Genomic DNA, 18,917 nt, shown 5'->3' with positions numbered 1-18,917 from the left:
TTGAAGTCACCCCCAATACACCATGGTCCTTCCCAAAGACCCCTAATGTCCCCTAGCTCTTCCCACAATTTACTCCATTCTCTATAAGAATTTGGCCAGTAGACATTTGTGAGGACCTATTCAAACCCATCTTGCAAATTCCTCAACTTAATAGGCACCGAGAACTTACCCACTAATCTTCCATACATTGAACTGCCTCTTCTTTCCAGATTGTTATTATTCCCCCCGAAGCACCCCAAGAAGGAACAAAACTCCAAATAACCTCACCCCAAATGCTTCATATCCATTTCCTATCGACAACCTGATTTTTTTATTCTTGGATCAAAACAAAATCTGGTCTCTCCTTCCTCAATACCTCTTTAACTGCTCTCCTTTTTGTGGCACTTCCTAGCCCCCCTTAAATTCCAACTTATCTTCATAATCGCAGCAAAAACTGAACCCAAGCCCTCTACCCTATAATCCCCCCTTTCTCTTACCTCCTCTAGCACTGAATTCCTTATCCCCTTCCACATCATTGATAAGTTTCTCCACTTCATTTAACTTCTCTTTCCTCCCTTATTTTTAATCTCCTTATTTTGAGGTACCCTTCCCTTATCTTTCTCCACTTTCAACCTCATCTTGTCAGCCAGCTCCATCACTGGATCCCTCTCAAACTGATGTTCCCCGCTTCTTGTATTCCTTTCCACCTCATTGGTTCCTTCCATCTCTATAACTAGTTCCCTCCCCAGTTCCTCCCCTCCTGGTCTTTCCTCGGCCTGAAGCTCTATAGACCCTAATTGCCCATCCAAACCAAACTCCGCTGCTTCTTTGGTTTCCTACAACCTATTCTCTCTAGCCTCCAGGACAAACAACCCTCCCTCCCTATCTCCAACTACTTCCTCTTCAACAAGATCTTCTTCATCCAACCCCTTTTCATTAGGCACTTCCAATGGCATATCATGACAAGGACGGGAGCTGACATATCTGTAGAACCAAGAGGAGAGGAATTAGTACCAAAAACTGAAGCAACAATGTTATAGGGGTTACCGGAGGCTGACAAGGCGACTGATTGTCCAACAACGGAGAATGAGAACCTTCAAAACCTTGATTTTCTTGTTGACTCACCAAACCCCCACCATCTTCAATAGACAAAGACTTTGCATTGGACGGTGGGACCAGCATGAAATCAGGATATTGCCATAAATCAACTGTAAATTTACACCTCCCAACTTCAGCTCTTCTTCAGCCAAATCAATGAGAGCTTTACATTTTTTGAAAGGTGCAAAAATCATTGTTCCCTTGAACCTTAACCGTCGACATACCACCTCTGCAATCCTCTTCCAATCCTAAACCTCTTGCTTCACCTCAGCTACCAACATCTTAGTCCAGTTCTTCTTTCCTTCTTGAACATCAATCGTACTCTTCCAGCTTCCTATTGCCACGATTAAGTTTTCCTTAAATCCTTCTCTCCTATAATTAAATTTTCCTTTTTTTTTTGACATCTCAATCTCTTTGACCATTATGCAAGCTTTCTTAAGGTGCTCATTGAAACCCTTTAAAATGTTAGATATTAAGACACATCCTCCTCTTCCTTCAGGGAAACAAACCAGCTGCTTTCTTCCTTTCCCAAAAAATTCAAGCAGGGCAATGAAATAACCTCTATAGATCCACTATCTCTCTACTTCATATCTTCTTCCTTCCACTTCCTTAAAACTCTTCCAGTCCAAACTTTCATCTTTGCACAAGGCGTCAGCAACAAAGTTCTAGAACCAGGTCACAAATTCATTCCCTACCAAGAAACACCCACAACTTTTTAAGCCCCTCAGACTCTCCTTCAGAGTCTGGGTGGAACCGAGGTCTGAGAAGGGCAATTAGGGATACAGACTTGGACCACATTTTGTCTTTGTTAGCCATCCTTGAAAATGTATTCTTGGATCCTAATAAGGAGGACACCAGATTTTGGGTTCCTTCCTCTTTAGGTGTTTTCTCTTGTGATTCACTTTTTGAAACTTTAACTCAGCCTTCTGATCCCATTGTGTTGTCTTTCCCAGTTAAAGAAATTTGGAGTGGGCCCATTCCTCCTCGGGTTGGTAGTTTTTGCTGGGAAACTTTCCTAGAAAGAATTAACACAAATGACCTACTTCAGAAGAAGAGACCCAACTCTTGTTTACTTCCTAATAGATGTACTCTTTGTAAAGCTGACGGGGAAACTGGTTACCACCTTATGGTTACTTGTTCAGTTGCTAAATTTGTTTGGGAGTGGGTTTTTCCCTTTTTGGGTGTGTTTGGATACCCACTAGGAGTGTCCAAAGCTTGTTCTCTCCTTTTTTCAGATGACCGAAAAAGAGAGGGAAGACTATGTGGAGAAACATTAGGGTTGCAGTGTGTTGGTCTCTATGGGAAGAAAGAAACTCACGAATATTTTCAGATAAGGAAAGAACCAGTGAAAACTTATTAGATCTAATTTTGTTAAGGTTGGCACATTGGTTGAAAACTATGGAACTGTTATCAGATTATTCTATGGCTGATTTGGTAAGAAATTGGAAGGAGATAGCTTCCTCTGCCCTCTATAAGAGGACCTGTAGTCCTTCGTGGTCCCCTCCTCCCTCTGTGTTCATAAAACTGAATTTCGATGGTAGCTGTTTAAGGAACCCGGGGCCTTCTGGGATTGTGGGAGTGTTCAGGAATGAGAAGGGGGCTATCAAGGCTATGTTCTCACACCCAGTTGGGGAAGGAGACTCTCTTAGGGCTGAGATTCTTGCAGCCCTGGAAGGTATCCAAAGAGCAAGGGAGTTGAACATCAGATGTTTGGTCATTGAAGGTGACTCGAAGGTGGTGATTAGGTAGCTAAAGGAGGGAGACAGCAGTTTGTGGAGTTATAACAATGAGAAGAATAAATTCAAATGGCTGAGTAAGGATATTGAGGTTCATTACAACTGGGTGAAGAGGACTGATAATTCTTTTGTTGATGGGTTAGCAAAGCAAGGGGTGAATAGGGATTCGATTTTTTGGGCTAATTTTTTACTTTTTTCCATTGTATTCTTCTGGTGGGGAGTTAAGTCTTTTTACCTCCCCTTTGTACCTAAGCTTCACATGGTTTCATACCATTAATAAAGTTTCTTGTTATTGATCAAAAAAAAAAACACCCACAACTTCGTCAGCTCCTAATCTTCAACAACACCTTCTCGCCAACTCTGATCTCTTCAAATGAGAGATTTGTTGCTTCAAACTTCACTAACCTCCTCCACATACCTTATGACCGTCAATCGCTTGTTTAACCATCCAGAATATTCAACTTGGGCAAATTCTACAGGATTTCTGTGCATGTTCAAGATAAGGGCTCATAACAACAATACCTAATGAACAAGCATCAACTTCAACATCACCCTCTTCTGGTGTTTCTTCTGCCCCATCAGCAATCAACTGAGGACCATAATGAACATCTGTTAGAGTCAACAGTCCAGGGGTATTTGAGTCATTTCAATAGTACTTTACCTAAAGTTGTTTGTTTTGTCTATGGTGTCCGAGGCTAAATAGAGTGTCCCATACATAAAGAGGGACACAAAAGTCTTTGTACTTATTGTTGCAAATCTATGTATGTATTAATTCTGATCAGCTGAGAGGGTGATTTTTCTCTTCTCTTTCTCTCTTCTTCTTCTTCTTTCTTCCTTCTTCTTTTCCCTTTCTTTTTATTTCAGGAAGCAAATCAGATCTGATTGAACCACTAACAGCATCAACTCTATTGCAACTAGGCTCAGACCATCAGCCTTTGTGCTCTTATCAACTAGCCCTGATGTGTCCCTCTCCTAAGTCTGAAGAGCACCTGCAGAAATCCTACTCTTAGAAGAATCAGGCTTCAAAAGGTCACTCGACAAGTTTGATCTTTCATCCTGAGAAAAATTAGATATCACCCACCCCCAAACCTTTGATGACTTCTTACCTAATCCCTCATGAAACCTTGAAATTTTCTTTTTAAATCTAACAACCTTTTTACCTTTAACAACTTGTGAAAATCAGGATCTCTTCCCATTTCCCCCTTTCCCTGGTGATGTTTTTGAAATCCATTTTCCTGTGTTAGCTGCTTTGGATTAGACAATGATAGATCCCTCCAATGATCTATCACCGCTCAACACTGCTCCCCTCTCACACGTGATTAAGTCACCATGTGACCTAGTATTTAGCTACAATATATTAAGCTCACCTTGAAACATATCTGGCCCACCTACCCCTGCTTTTACTTGACTTACCAAAGTATTCTTTGTTGGCTCAATAACCCCCGGTTCTGTTTTATTAGACCAAACCAAGCCCCAATCAATCCTGTGACCTTCCAGCTCCTAGAAAAACTTAGCCTTTTTCCCCCTAATTTCCCCTTTTCTCCACCGCTAACACCCTGAATAAATGGGCCTTCACATGCCAACTCTGCAACTCTCCCTTGGTTAAAATCATCTTTTTATTGATAAGTTCCCTAGGTTAAAATCCTCGTCCTTCTAACTTCCACCTTTAGTTGTGCCTCTCTTGTATTCCTCTCTATTTGGAAAAATTGCAAGCAATTTGAATTCACCCAATCTCTCTCTGCAACTCTGCCACGAAGGATAGCTTCTTCAACCCTTGTGTCTTCCCCTCCCTACAAGCCTCCAACCACAGAGTTGCTTCAATAGAGGTAGCCAACCATAACAGACTTGCCATCAAACACCTCCATCTTCCTGAGAATGTCCTCCGACTTCACTCCATTGAGAAGAATGACCATTGGGTGAAGATCCAAAGTGAACCCATCTAGGCACCATCCACAGAACGACACAATGGAACTGAATACTTCTTGTTTCCACAGATGAAATGGAAATCCAACAAAGCAACTATAACCATCATCAAAAAGCAAGAGATATCTATAACCACCCACATTAGGCTGCTAAGGCCCCCATACATCAAAACAAACAATTTCAAATGGAGACAATGTTTAGCCAACTAGCAACTTTCAGACTGCAACCTCAACATCTGAATGGGAAAAAAACAAAGAAGGAAACAAATGAAGCAGGGAATGAAATGACAAATGACCCACACAAACATGCCAGAGCATAACTTTATCAGAAAACTCAGATGAAATAGATCTACTGCATGTGTTACAAAATAAAGTTTGATACAAAAAATGGCATTCATCTTATGAATTAGATGTTCACTTATGCCGAATAAGCTAGGAAATAGAAAGGAAATGCCAAGTAGAATGCCCTCATGAATCTATGAAGCGTTAGACTCTAATGCATATTCCACACGAACACATTGTCCATTTAAGAGAGTCCATGCAAAACTGCCTTGCGCTTTTGTTACAGTTCTCACCTTTAAAACACTAATTGTATTGGTTTGGCTGGATGTTTGTTATCTTCTATCTGATCCCACCACCACTATCAGTCTGTCATTCCTTCTAATATGCATGTGTTTTTGTTTACCCTTCCTGAGAAAATCCATCTGCACTAGATAGCCAACCTATCATGTAATCTACTGACTACTCTTAACGAAATAAAAGTGCCCAGAATGTTTGCTCCATTTTCTAATCTTGTTAACAAGGATGGCCTCCACAAATCTGGAAAACCATTTCACCACCCTCTAGCAAGGAAAGCATTCCCTCTAGCAAATTCCAAGATTTTGACAATCTCATTCCCAGCAAAATGAAAGATGGCCAAATTGAAATATTTTTTCTTCTATGAACAGATGGAAAGCCATTAGAACTAAAAAGGAAGCAATCACAGTCAAGAAAAAAAAAAGTTGTTTTGGGCATCATTGTAGTCTCTTTTTTGCGCTTCATTGATAACTTGTGATATACTGTAATTCTGTAACTTGATTTCTCTCTTATTAATAAAGTTAATTTTCCTTGCTGATAAAGAAACAAAAAAAAAAAAGTGATCACAGTCAAGAAGGAAAGAGGAAAAAAATCAAAATGAAGGAATCTTGAAAACAAGGGTAAAGGGGATAGGTGTAAAAGGAAATACCAAATGAATGAAAAGCTTGGGGAGGGTACAAGATGATTTTTTTATCAGAAAAAAGAACTGAGAATTTTATTAAAGTGTACTAAATTTTGATAGTACAATAAGTCCGATCAATCCCCACAAGGTACAAATGTTATAATTACGCCCAAAATAATTGTTGCCTATTTACCCCTTTTTGGAGGGTACAAGATGATCCAGAATCCCAATAGAGGATCTGATCTGAATTCCGATATGGTCCAAGTTATAACTTAAAAGTAACATCAAGTTCCTATTGACCATGCCTCTGTTACATTTTTATTACACCCATAAAAAATGTTATAAATATATATTTTTTACAGGGGAGGTGACCAGCGGTCACCAACCAGATAGAGATGACCACCCTAACAATAAAATTCAAAACAGAATCCTGAAAAACGACTTCCCTCAAAACCAATCTGCTTAAGAAATCATTAAGTATTTATCAATAGGATGATTACCATTTATCAAAAAAATCAATAGGATGATTACTTGTAAAGATAGATTTCTTTTATCAGTTCTAGAGGAACTGAAATTCACTTTGATGAACCAGATAGAGGAACTAGATGTGAAGGAATCTCAAAGAATCATGAATGTACAAGAAAGAGAATTAAGATGGAGGTTGAAGAAGGAACTAGAAAAGGCCCTTTTACAAGAAGAATTCTCTTGGAGGCAGAAATCTAGGTACAAATGGATCAAGGAAGGTGATGGAATGAAGTAGCCAATGGAATGGAAAAACTCAGTGACCAAACTTGAAGTGGATGGAATGGAACCTGACTCCCAAGAGGAGATAGCCAACTACTTTATAGCTCATTTCAAATTTGTTTTGAGGAAACCTCTAGAAAGTAGAGTGGAGCTGGCCGGTTTGGATTGGCCGAGACCTTTTGAAGAAAATAAAGGCTAGTTGGAAAGGAATTTTAAAGATGAAATCCGGCAAGCAATTTTTTCAATGGATAGATCCAAGGCACCAAGACCATATGGTTTTGTCATGGTTTTCTTCCAAGATTGTTGGAATATAGTTAAAGAAGATCATCTCAAGGTCTTCAAAGAGTTTGACGATAGGTTTGTCACTAGTCGTGGAGTTAATGCTACATTTCTAGCCTTGGTTCCAAAGAAGAAAGAGGATAAACATCCTAAAAGTTTTAGATGAATCAGTCTGGTAACTAGCATCTATAAGATTTTGGCTAAAGTCTTGTCTTTGAGGATCAAAAAAGTACATCACTCCCTCATTAGTCAAGCTCAAGGTGCTTTTGTTCATGGTAGACAAATAAATAATCAAATTTTAATAGCAAATGAATGTGTGGAGGAAATGAGAAGATTTGGTAATCAAGGCTTTGTTTGCAAATTGGACCTTGAAAAGGCCTATGATTTAGTGGTTTGTAGTTTCTTGTTGGAGGTGCTATGGAAGTGTGGGTTCAGGGATAGATGGTGTAATTGGATAAGTGGATGCCTTACATCCTGCCATTACTTGGTTTTAGTCAATGGGATAGTACATGATTTCTTCCTAGCCTATAGGGGCCTAAGACAAGGTGATCCATTGTCCCCATTCCTATTCATACCGGTTGTTGTTGCTTAGTAGACTTTTATCAGAAACATATAGGGTTGGGTCAGTTAGCGGGTAGAGAATAGGAAGAAACCAAATCCCGGTAACTCACCTTCAATTTGTAGATGATATTATAATATTTTGCAAGGTATATGATTTGTTGAGGGTGAGAAATTTGAAGAATCTAATAATTCTCTTTGAAAGTGCCTCTAATTTGAAAACCAATTTTGAGAAGAGTTGTGTGGTGGGGCTAAACCTGAAAGGAAGGGAGATGGAGTCTATCATTGCCTATTTAGAGTGCACTATTTCTGAGTGGCCCTTGACTTATTTAGGACTTCCCTTAAGTGCTAACCCAAAGGAGAGTCAGTTTTGGAATCCAGTGGTGGAAAAGTTTGAAAAAGGGTTCGTGGCTTGGAAAAAGAACTATATTTCTTTGGGGAGCAGAGTAACTTTAATCAGGTCCACACTTACCAACCTACCAATTTATTTTCTGTCCATCTTTAGGATACCTTCTAGGGAAGGTAAGAGAATAGAAAAATTGATGACAAACTTCTTGTGGGAATCGAGGGAAGAGTAAAAGGATTGCTTGATTAGATGGGAGGTTGTGACTTGAAATAAGGAAGAAGGGGGTTTAGGGTTAGAGAGCCAAGTTAATAAGAATGAAGCTCTATTAAGAAAATGGCTATAGAGGTGGCCTTTGGAAAGAAAGAGGTTGTGGCATGAGGTGGCAGCTAGTATCCATGGCTGTTATGAAACTATTTGGGATGTTGGGGTATCTCAACAGGCTTTACTCACAACACCTTGGAAGGAAATTTTCGCATCCTCCCTAAATTCCTCAAGTTGGTAAGGTATGATGTTTGCTCTGGTAATTCTGTTCTCTTTTGGGAAGATGTTTGGGTGGGCACTCCTCCTCTGAAAGAAACTTTTCCCCTCCCTTTAGTCTATTTCCTATATAAAAAGGAGTTTGTTTCTAGGTTCCTTTCTCCCCCGGTTCTCCCATTGTCTCTAAATTGGGATTTTGGGTTTCGCAGAGGTTTGAGGGATGAGGAACTTGCTTGCATCTTTGAGCTTTTACTTCTACTAGATTCTGTTTGTCTGGACCCCCTTAAACCTTATAGAAAAATTTGGACTTTGGTTTTGAGTAGCTCCTTTACTTGTGCTTCCTTCAAGTCCCTTTGCTCTACTCTATCCCCTTGTCCCCTTGGGTGTTCCTAGCCAAAGAAACTTGTTTAAGGCCTATTCCCCCTAAAATAGTTGTTTTTTACTGTGAACTTTATTATGGTAAAATTAATGCTTTAGATAACCTGCAAAAGAAGAGACCTTACTTGTGTTTGTCCCCAAACTGGTGTACATGCAGAATGAGGATTGTTACCATTTACTGATATCTTGCTTTTTTGTTGCAGATATTTGGAATTGGGTTTTTATGTTGTTTGGTGCATGTGGAACTTGCCTTCTAAAGTAAATATGATTTTTGATATGTCTATTTTTGGGTGGCCAATGAAAACAGGGAAGCTTATGTAGAAATGCATCAAAGAAGCTTTTTATGGATTACTTGAGAGGAAAGAATTGCCAAAATATTCCAAGAAAAGGAAAGAAGCCCTATTGTAGTAAAGGAGCATATCTTGACAAGGGCAATTCTTTGGTTGAAAACTTCATATCTCTTTGTGAATTATTCCTGTGATGATCTTCGAAGGAGTTGGGCTTGGGCAGCGGTGGCTTCCACAGACTTCAAGAAGAATAGAAGGGATCTTCTCTGGAGGGTGTTGTAAAGCCAACCCTTGATTGGAGTAGTCAAGGCAACCTAGGACCTTCGGGTATAGAAGGGATCTTGAGGGATAAGGATAGTAGCATTCTTTCCTTATTTTCAGGTCCAGTGGGAGTTGGAGACTCAACAAGGGTTGAGATACTAGCTGTTATACAAGGATTATAGATTGCCAACCAACTCGGAGTGGAGAATTTGATAGTTGAGAGAGACTTTAAGATCATAGTGGGTTGGTTGTTGAATCCAAATACTGATATTTGGGCTATAGAGATCTTAAAAAGTTAAATGGCTTACAAGGAATATGCCAGTCAGATTTCAGTGGGTTAGCAGATCGGAAAATGCCTTGGCAGATTCTCTAGCTAAACTAGGGGCTTCTTGGTTTTCTTTGTATTGGGATACCTTATAAATTATATTCTGATAAGAGTTTGGTTTTTGGATTCATCCCTATGGTAAGGTAACATATAGTGCCTCTTCCTGGGGTGATTGTACTCTTTCTTACTCTTTTTAATAAAAATACCATTCATTCATTAAAAAAAAAAAAGGAAGATGGAAACTGTAAAAATCATTACCTGAGGAAGGCCAAATATTTTGAGTGCATATTGCCACATAAATTTTCAACTGCATCTTTTAGGTCCAAAAGCTCACAGCAAAGTTTCCTGATTCCCTGCAAAACAAAGTTACTTACGGTTAATAAAATCTAGCTGTCTTCACAATATATAAAAGCCCAATTACCTATGTTACAGTAAGGACATAATATGGACAAGGTGTTGGACATAGAATTTACACCAAAAATCATCGTATCCAAAACAGAAATGGAACCCATTTTGAAGTGGCCATGAAATATAGTCACTTACAAAGGCTGCTACAAAAGCTCCCTAAGAAGGCAATGATGAAGCTTTCAACAAATGGCTTCAAAAGTATAGAAGAGATGAACAAATGAACAAACTATTCGAGAAAACAGCAGTGCTGTCTTTGCCTCAGCAATTGGCATATATCATATACATTATAGCAGTTGTCTACAGGGCTAGGACATGCAAGAAGTATTTAACATGTAGATGCATGTCTTTAGTCTTTTGGGGTACTTGAAACATATTAGCAACATATTTATTGGAGATATTTAGCATAATTCAAATTCAAGTTGCCAAGTTTCTACTGAAGAATAATATCAGGCAGTTATTATACTATAAATACAACAATATTTTACTAAAACCTGTCATTAAACCATAGCTCCCTAAGATGTAGTTAAAGCAGCCAAGTAACACCGAAGTGTTTTGGCTTTCCAGGGTAAGTCAATGCCTAGGGAAGAATTAGACATCACCAAGGCAACAAAGTTGAATAAATAAATATATACATATTATATGACGTGAGTATAAACCACACATAAGTATTATATAATTGCATGTTAATAATAAACTATCAGGCACAAATTAAATCAGTAAATGGTAAAGTGACAAATCAATCTGATTTTTAGAAAAAAAAAAAAAAAGAATGACATGATCTTTATAACCTCTTCTATTCATAGGAGATGCACATAAATAACACAAGGATAAGGAGCCCTAAAGTAAATCTATACATATAGACCTATCAATCTAAAATGGGCTACACAGTCATATCGATCTAGAATGGCATTGTTAGTTATATGTCCCCATTAATATGTGTACAATTAAACCTCCCTTCTAGTTGGTAATATAGGTAATGGCCTCTAAAACACTCATACAAAGCTTTTATTACACCAGTTCCTTTTTTTTTCTCTTCCATGCAACATGACGTCTTAAGCCGCCAAAATGGTAGCAAAGATTTTGTCATTTCGATAACAAAACTACTTAAGAAATTCTGTTGTTCTTTTTCTCAACCAATAATAATGGCTATCTACAGGCAACTTCATTCCTATCATAACTCATACCTAGATTTCACATGTAGTTAGTTCTGTCCTTTTTTTTTTGAGAAGGCAATGTAAAATTGTACCACTATGATCAAAAGAAAGTATACAGCATGTTAGTGCACTGTACAAGAAGCTTCTGTACATATGAACACCATTAAAAACTCCCAAAAAAATCAACAGCCAAAAAAGAGCAAGACAAAAGATAATCCTTGAACAAAGGATTGATGCTCAGCCATCCCCTAAGGTTACCAAAAATTTGATTGATCAGGACCTCTTCTTGATTTTGCTTTTGTTCAAAAATCCTCCTATTCCTCTCAGTCCAATTGACCCAAATTACAGCCAGAGGGATGGCCGACCAAAGGATTTTTCCGTTTTTTGACATACCTCCAATATTCCAGCCTTCAAAAAGGGATTTGACAGAGGCAGGGAAGCATACTTGGTGGAATATTGCTTTAAGAAAATGAGACCATACTCTGGCTCAGAACATGCAGTGGATAAATAAGTGATTTGGAGTATCCAACTCTTGGTTACACAGCACAAATGGGTTATTAACACCAGCCCCTTCCTGGCCAGCATCTCCTTTGTAAGGAATCCTTCTTTCACTGCCAACCAAGAGAAAACTTGACTTTCGATGGGGCACTCCCACTCCAAATGGCTTTAATAGGGAAACTGCTGCTGGATTCTGACATCAGACCAAAGTAAAATGATTTAACAGAGAAACTCCCATTGTTAGACAACAGCCATACCCTTCGATCCGGAAGTAGAGGATTTTTTTAATTTTGCAATAAGGCTAGCAAGTCAGAGACTTGAGAGATTTAATGATCATTAAAATTTCTTCTAAAAGGAGCCCAAATCATAGAGTCACCATGGATGACATAGGAGGTTGCCACCGAAACCTCTTTGTCCCATGCCAGTGAAAACAAATCGGGATAGACTTCTAAGAGAGGTTGATCTGTGTTGGTGTGAAAAGTTTAATAAATTCTCACACAACATAATTCACTCAATCAAGTGATTGAGTTTTTATTATTTTGGGTAAGGCCCATTCAGGGAATCATACGGATTGTTCCCCTTAATTACATATCTACAAGAAAGTAGAGAACACCTTTTGATTCTGACTTGGAGAATGAATGCACAAAACAAAAGATAAGAACAATATAGTACTTTAAAAGAACTTTTCATTTCTTTTACATCAAGTGTACAAGAATGAGAAGAAAACAAAACTCTACAACAATAAATTTCTCTCTTTTCTTTTTGATACAAAGAAGATTTCCTTCTCACTCCTTTCTTCACAATAAGCTGTAGTCAATCAAATGAAATTACGATTGTAGACAGCCTTAATCCTTTGGATTTTTGCATACAAGAAGGGAACCGTAGTCAATCAAATTGTATATTTGATTGTAGATGATTTTATTCCCCTGTTCTTCATTTTCATTTGAAGGGAACCATAATCAGCCTTTGAGAATTAGACTTTAGATGGTTTAATCCCAAGTTTTATCTTGGAAGAGGGACCATAGTCAACCAAGTAGAGGCACCTGGTCATAGATGGTTTATTTCCCTCTATTTCCTTTCTCAAAACTGAAAATAAAAGAGAGAGAAAGAATGATACCTAGCAGAAGACATATATAGGAAGTATTCGCCGAGAGGACTTTCCTTTCCCTACCTTTATTAGTGAGACTTCTTTTCCTTCCCTTCCTTCCCTTCCTTCCCTTGAGCACTTCTCTTTTCTTCTCTCTTTATCTTTGCTTTCCTTAAGAATCTCTTGTGACAATTTTCTCCGAAGAATCCCCTTCTAGCTTCCTTAAGGAGCTTAAATAGGGAGTGGGATAGCTATGTAACTACCTCCTCCTCCTAGATGAGGGGCACCTGTCCCTCCCACTTAAAGAGAGGGAACTCTCATACGGGACAATTTTTTATAGTTTTGATATTTTGGCTAGCAGACCAGCTAACCCACTTATTTGGGTTATTAAATTACTAAATATTATTTTGATTAAAAAAATGCCTTAAACAATCTGTATGCCAAATATCTTTCCGAAACTTTAGCCTATCTCCCACCCTGACTTGTGCTTAATCCCATTAATAAAAAAAGGATAAGCTTTGTAGATTCCCCTCCAAATAACACAGCCATAAGGACAATCAGAGTTAGCTGCAACCCACCCATTAATGTGAAGACCATATTTTTGTGCAATAATAGACCTCCACAATTCATTTGGCTCATCAAAAAATCTCTATAGCCACCTGCCTAGGAGTGCCATATTAAAAGGCTTTAGCTTCCTAATACCCCAGCCCACCCTCTTTAAAAGGTTTGCAAATCTGATCCCAATTCACCAAATGATATTTCTGGGAGTTCTTCCAGCTGGCCCACAAGAAAGGGGGCATAAAGTACACTGGGATACTCTCTTAATCAAGGTCAATTTACCCCCTTTTGAAAGGTACTTTGCTTTCCAAGAAGCCAAACCTTCTCCACCACTGGAGTCCATATGCTTTTTGAGGTGCATTTGGCCCCCAAAGGTAAAATACTTACAAGGTAGGGAACCAGATTCACAACCCAAGAAATCAGCCAGCTTATGAAGATTTTCCACTTCCCCTACCACCATCATCCCACTTTTAGAAAGGTTGATCTTCAGTCCTGTAACCACCTCAAACCAAACTAACAAATATCTCAGATGTAACACTTGTTCAGCTTTAGCATGAGAACAAATAAAGTATCATCAGCAAATTGGTGCAGGGAAACTCCCTCACTTGAGGTGTTGACAGAGGAGCACCCCAAACATCTTATTTAAGCCTTCCATCACAAATTAGAAATAAGAGTGGTGAAAAGAGGTCTCCTTGCCTCAGTCCCCTAGAGCTCTTAAAATTTCCTTTGGCAGGACCATTTAATAAAATTGAAAATCTGAGTGTAGTCACACAAACCTTCATCCAATTCCTCCATTTTTGCCCGAAATGCATCCTGGTCAACATGTAATCTAGGAAGGCCAAGTTTACAAGGTCATAGGCTTTCTCATGATCAACTTTACAAACAAGACCCTTCTTGCATTAGTTCTCCTTGAGTCTATCATTTGCTATCAAAACCCCATCTTGGGTGTATTTATTATGGATAAAAGCCCCTTATGATATTGAGATAATTGAACTCATCTACCCTCAGTCTTGCAGCCAACAACTTTGCTATGATTTTGTAGAAGCTCCCAATTAAACTAATTGGCCTGAAACCCTTCAGCTCCGAAGCACCTTTCTTCTTTGGATTTAGAGAGATAAAAGTGGCATTAAGGCTCCTTTCCAGGGCAGCTGAAGAATGGAATTGTACAACTAGCTCCAAAAATTTCTTGAAAAAAGAATTGTAAAACCATCTGGCCCAAGGGCTTTATCCCCCTCCATTTCATCCAGGACTGATTTGACTTCCTTTTGTATAAAAGACTTCTCCAAATCTGCCACCTGAGCCTCAGAGGCTCTGTTAAACTGTAGGCCATCTAACTTTGGCCTGAGTTCACATAAAGCTTCTTGTAATAGCCAATAATTGACTTCTCAAGTTCATATTCCCTTTCAATCAGTCTTCCTTGGACACTTAACTTCTTGATTGTGGTTATCCTCCTTTCATTTGCTACCTTGTGAAAGAAAGAAGAATTATTATCCCCTTCCTTAAGTTGTTGTACTCGGGAGCAATGCCTCCAATGGATTTCGTCTTGATAGGCTAAACTGCCATACTCCTTGGCCAAAAATCTTTGTCTTTTCTTTCCCTCATCGAGGGGTACCGTTTCTTCCTCCCTGTCCAGATCAGAGATGATTTTCCTGCATTCCTCTTTAGGTCCACAACATCATATCATCATGAAAAAAAAAAAGAGATATCAACAATCTCTCCCAGAACTAGATTTTACCTTATGAATACCATTTCCATATTTTTCTTCCAAGATCAAAGGTGTGCTTAGACACACAGGCGAGGCACGTTTTAGGGTATGCGCATCACCAAGGTCTCAAGCGGAGTATTTTCAAGGGGCTTGGTACAAAGGCGGCTCATAGAATCAAGAGTGCATAATGTTTAACATCATATTAGCTATTTGAAGCAATGCAATTGGGAAAAAAGAAAGAGATTAAGAGTTTACATGCTTGAATATGTTTTATATGTTATGTTAGATTTTATTTTTTAACTTTCATTTTAAATATGTTTTACGTGTTATGTTTATGTATCTTAATTTGAGATGATAGGTTTTTAAAGCATTTATTTTAAAATTTAAGTTTATATTTTTAATTGATAATTTGTTTAATTTTTTAATAATTTGCATTTTTTGAATTTTTTGGATTATTTTAATTTTGTTGGAATTTTTTTAATTTTTTAGAATTTCTTTGCATTTTTGTGCCTTGCTTCAAAAGGGTAATGCACCTCACCTTGCGCCTTGCGTCTTGTACGCAAAATAGTCCTTGCGCTTTTTTTGCGCCTTTCACTTTTAAAACACTGGATTCCTTCCAAAAGTAAATTTTTATTATAGATACAACAAAAAATGAACAATAGCTAAGCACCTGAACCAAAATACACAAGTATATAATTGATGGTGGACCTAATGGCCCAACTTTATCCCTTGTAATGAATGTAACCTTAAAACTACTTTCATGGATGTATTTAGTAGTTTAAAGAGCACCAAACTCCACTATTCTAACCTATTGGCATCAAATTAAGGAATAAACAACCACTTGTTTCCATAACCAAAAATATAAAAATATAAAATTAGAAAATGCAAAACATAAATAAAAGCAGCAAACCCCAACTGAGAGAACAGCAGACTATTGAAGCTTCTATTAACTTTTTTTATTAGCAAAAGGATTCCATTGATAAATTAAAACTTAATACAACTGTTGGAGATTCCCAACACACCCTGGACACATGAGTTTACATTTATTCCCAGAATAAGTTAGGTCTGTCAACTCCCTGCTTAGCTGGAACATCTGCCACCCCATTTGCAGTTCTTCTCACCCAGCTGAAACTAGAATTTATTTGCTTTGCAATGATATCAATTTCCCTAAAAGTGTGTCTATAGTTCCAAAGTGCTAATTTGACTTGCTTTGTCCAATGAAGCTTCTATTAACATTTACACCCTTCTTTTCCACTTATGTAAAGGAAACCCACATTTTGGTTTCAAAGAAAAGATCCATGCGCACTGCGCTGTCAATTATAAGGAGAATATTCCACGACAAGATTTTTCACAAATATAATTTTAACTATAGAAAATCTTCCACAAGCCATTCAACCCCTCCCCAAGCAAAAATAAAAAAAATAAAAGATTTTCACATATTTAACTTTAAAAAAAAAAAAAAGGAATTTCAACGAAATCCAAGAAAAAAAATGCGTAGACGAACAATGCTCCCAAATTCCCAATTACCAAGCTTCTTGGAGGTTGAACTTGAAATGGAGAAATTGGGACGAAATGAACACCATTTCTTCATTACATTCAAGGATTGATCTTAATAATGGGGACTTAACACCATTAAAAAGCAAATAAGGAAAGGGGAAGAGAAAAATAATAAGATAAACTGATAAAAGTAAGGTTTAAGAACCTTCTCTGTGTTTGATTGATAAACAGCGTCGACTTTAGACTGTGGAGTGATCCACTCATGAGTTGGGAAGTCTTCCTCTTCTTCGCTACTCTCCATTTCGCTTCTCTCCCTCTCACACGCGGTTTCTTTCTGCCTTTTCGCAGAGACGACTGAGCCCGTGAACGGACCACGGAAAGAGTGTGGACTGTGGAGAAGAGGTTTCGGCCTTTTCGGGTTTGGAAAACCAGGGACTAGTGCGGCATGTCCATGTAAGGCCGTAAGGGTGAACATCATTTGGTTAAAAACCAAAAAACCGAACCGGAAAACCAAAAGTGCGTTTCGGTTTCGGTTTTTGGAAATTTTGATTTGAAAATAGCATTCGGCCCATTCGGTTTAAATTCGAACCGAATTAACCAAACTCTCTAAGGTTGTGTAAGGTTGTGTTTGGTTTGAAAGAAAAAAAAGTAGGGAAAGGTAGGCAAACCGGGTTTGTTAAGGTTTTCCTTTCCTTTCCCCACCTTTTATTTCAAACTAAACACAGCCTGAAAGGAAAAATCGAATTTGAAACCAAAATTTCTTATTCATTCTCGATTAAAATAAAATTGCAATTTTGGCTGGAATTGTGCCCATTTGATCGTTGGAACCAAAGTAATGGTCCTTAACTATCAAAACTTTGAATTTGTAATTTTGGCCGCCCTAGCTTTTCCTGGCTTGTGTAGGGGTCAACACCCAATTCTTCCATCTGTTACATGGGTTTCCATATCCACTACTAAAAGACTATGTCAATCTGACCGCTAGAACCCTAAAACCCCATAATGATGATTAACACACAAAACTATAACATTGTAGCCATCTAGCTGGTGAAGCTACCTTAATGGTCCTTTTATGGTTGAAAGTGTTAAGTTGCAAGTTTGGTTGGCCTAGCCTTTCTTGATGTGTCAAGGTCTTGAGAACAATTCTTTCATCCATCAAACTACTTTCCACATTCGCCTGTAAAATACAATGCCTAACCAGCTGTCAAAACCACTACAACGGTTGAAACTATGAAATCATAAGTTGTTAATGGTTTAAACTATGAAATCGCAATTTTGGGTGGCCTAGCCCTGTCTTGCACTTGTAGGTGTCAAGACCAATTCCACCATCTGTTATATGGGTTCCACATCCACCCACAAAACTAAAACCCCCATAATAGTTGTTAATAGTTAAAATTATGAAATCACAATTTTGACTTGCCCAATAATATATATCTGGCGGTTCTAGGTGTTGGGACAAATTGCACACTCTGTCGTATAACTTTTCACATTCAAAAAATGGTGTTCATCTGATCACCCGAACCCCCTTAGCAGTTTTTAATGGTTGAACATACAAGATCATAGTTTTGGTTGGCTTTGACTTGTCTAGTTGTTTCAGATGTCGGAACAAACCATGTCGTCCATCATACAAGTTTCTACATTCACTTTCACTTGTAAAAGATGGTGCCCATTCAATTATCAAAACCCCCATAACGATGCATTACAATTAAAATTGTGGAATCACAGTAAGTAAAAGATGGTGCCTATTAGGGCACTAAAACTACTTATTCTGAAATTACAATTTTGCCCGACCTAATCCTACTTTGTAGTTCTAGGGGTTGAAACTATCTGTGTTATCTATTATGCTAGTTTATACATTTGTAGATAAAAGATGGTGTCCATCCAAGCGTTAAAACCCCATAATGGGCATTATTAGTATAAACTATGAAATCATAAATTTCCCCAACCTATCCCTGTTTTGCAGTTCCAAGTATTGAGAATAACTACAATTAGCCATTATACTAGTTTCCACATCCGTAAGTAAAAGATGGTCCTTAACATAACATCTGAAATTATGAAATGATAATTTTGGTTGGCCAGGCCCTGTTTTGCCCTTTCAAGTGTATGGACCAACTGTGTTATCCATTATATGAGTTTCTATATCCTTAGGATGGTGCCCATCCAAGCACTAAAAACCCATAATGGTTCCTTAAAGGTTGAAGCTCAAAATCCCAATTTTGGCTAGCTTGAACCTGCTTTGTAGTTCCGGATATCAAGACCGACTGCATTATCTGTTCTACATTTGTAGGTAAAATATGGTGTCCATCTAGTAGACGCCAAAACCTCCATTGCAGTCCTTAACAGTTGAAACTACGAAATCACAATTTTGCTCGGCCTAGCTCTGTTTTGCAGTTCCAAATGTTGAGACCAACTATGCTTTCCCTTA

General features: G+C 38.2%; 1 protein-coding gene across 1 annotated transcript in view; it reads right to left on the bottom strand.

Moving 5' to 3' along the window:
• Positions 1-16,952, bottom strand: part of LOC148846434 (LOW protein: exocyst complex component-like protein) — a 61,459-nt gene extending 44,507 nt beyond the window's left edge. Inside the window, exons 1-2 of the mRNA XM_088955552.1 lie at positions 16,701-16,952; positions 9,847-9,941 (exon numbers count right to left, since the gene is read on the bottom strand). Of these exons, the coding sequence (XP_088811678.1) occupies positions 9,847-9,941; positions 16,701-16,796 (191 nt within the window). The 5' untranslated portion in view covers positions 16,797-16,952. The remainder of the gene's footprint in view (positions 1-9,846; positions 9,942-16,700) is intronic.
• Positions 16,953-18,917: the final 1,965 nt, after the last annotated feature.

This window comes from Nelumbo lutea, chromosome 7 (assembly GCF_056320005.1).
Source record: "Nelumbo lutea isolate HS-2025 chromosome 7, American lotus-T2T, whole genome shotgun sequence".
In the NCBI taxonomy this organism is placed as follows: Eukaryota; Viridiplantae; Streptophyta; class Magnoliopsida; order Proteales; family Nelumbonaceae; genus Nelumbo; species Nelumbo lutea.
The sequence above is the reverse complement of the archived record's forward strand: the minus strand, read 5'-3'. Positions and strand labels throughout refer to the sequence as shown.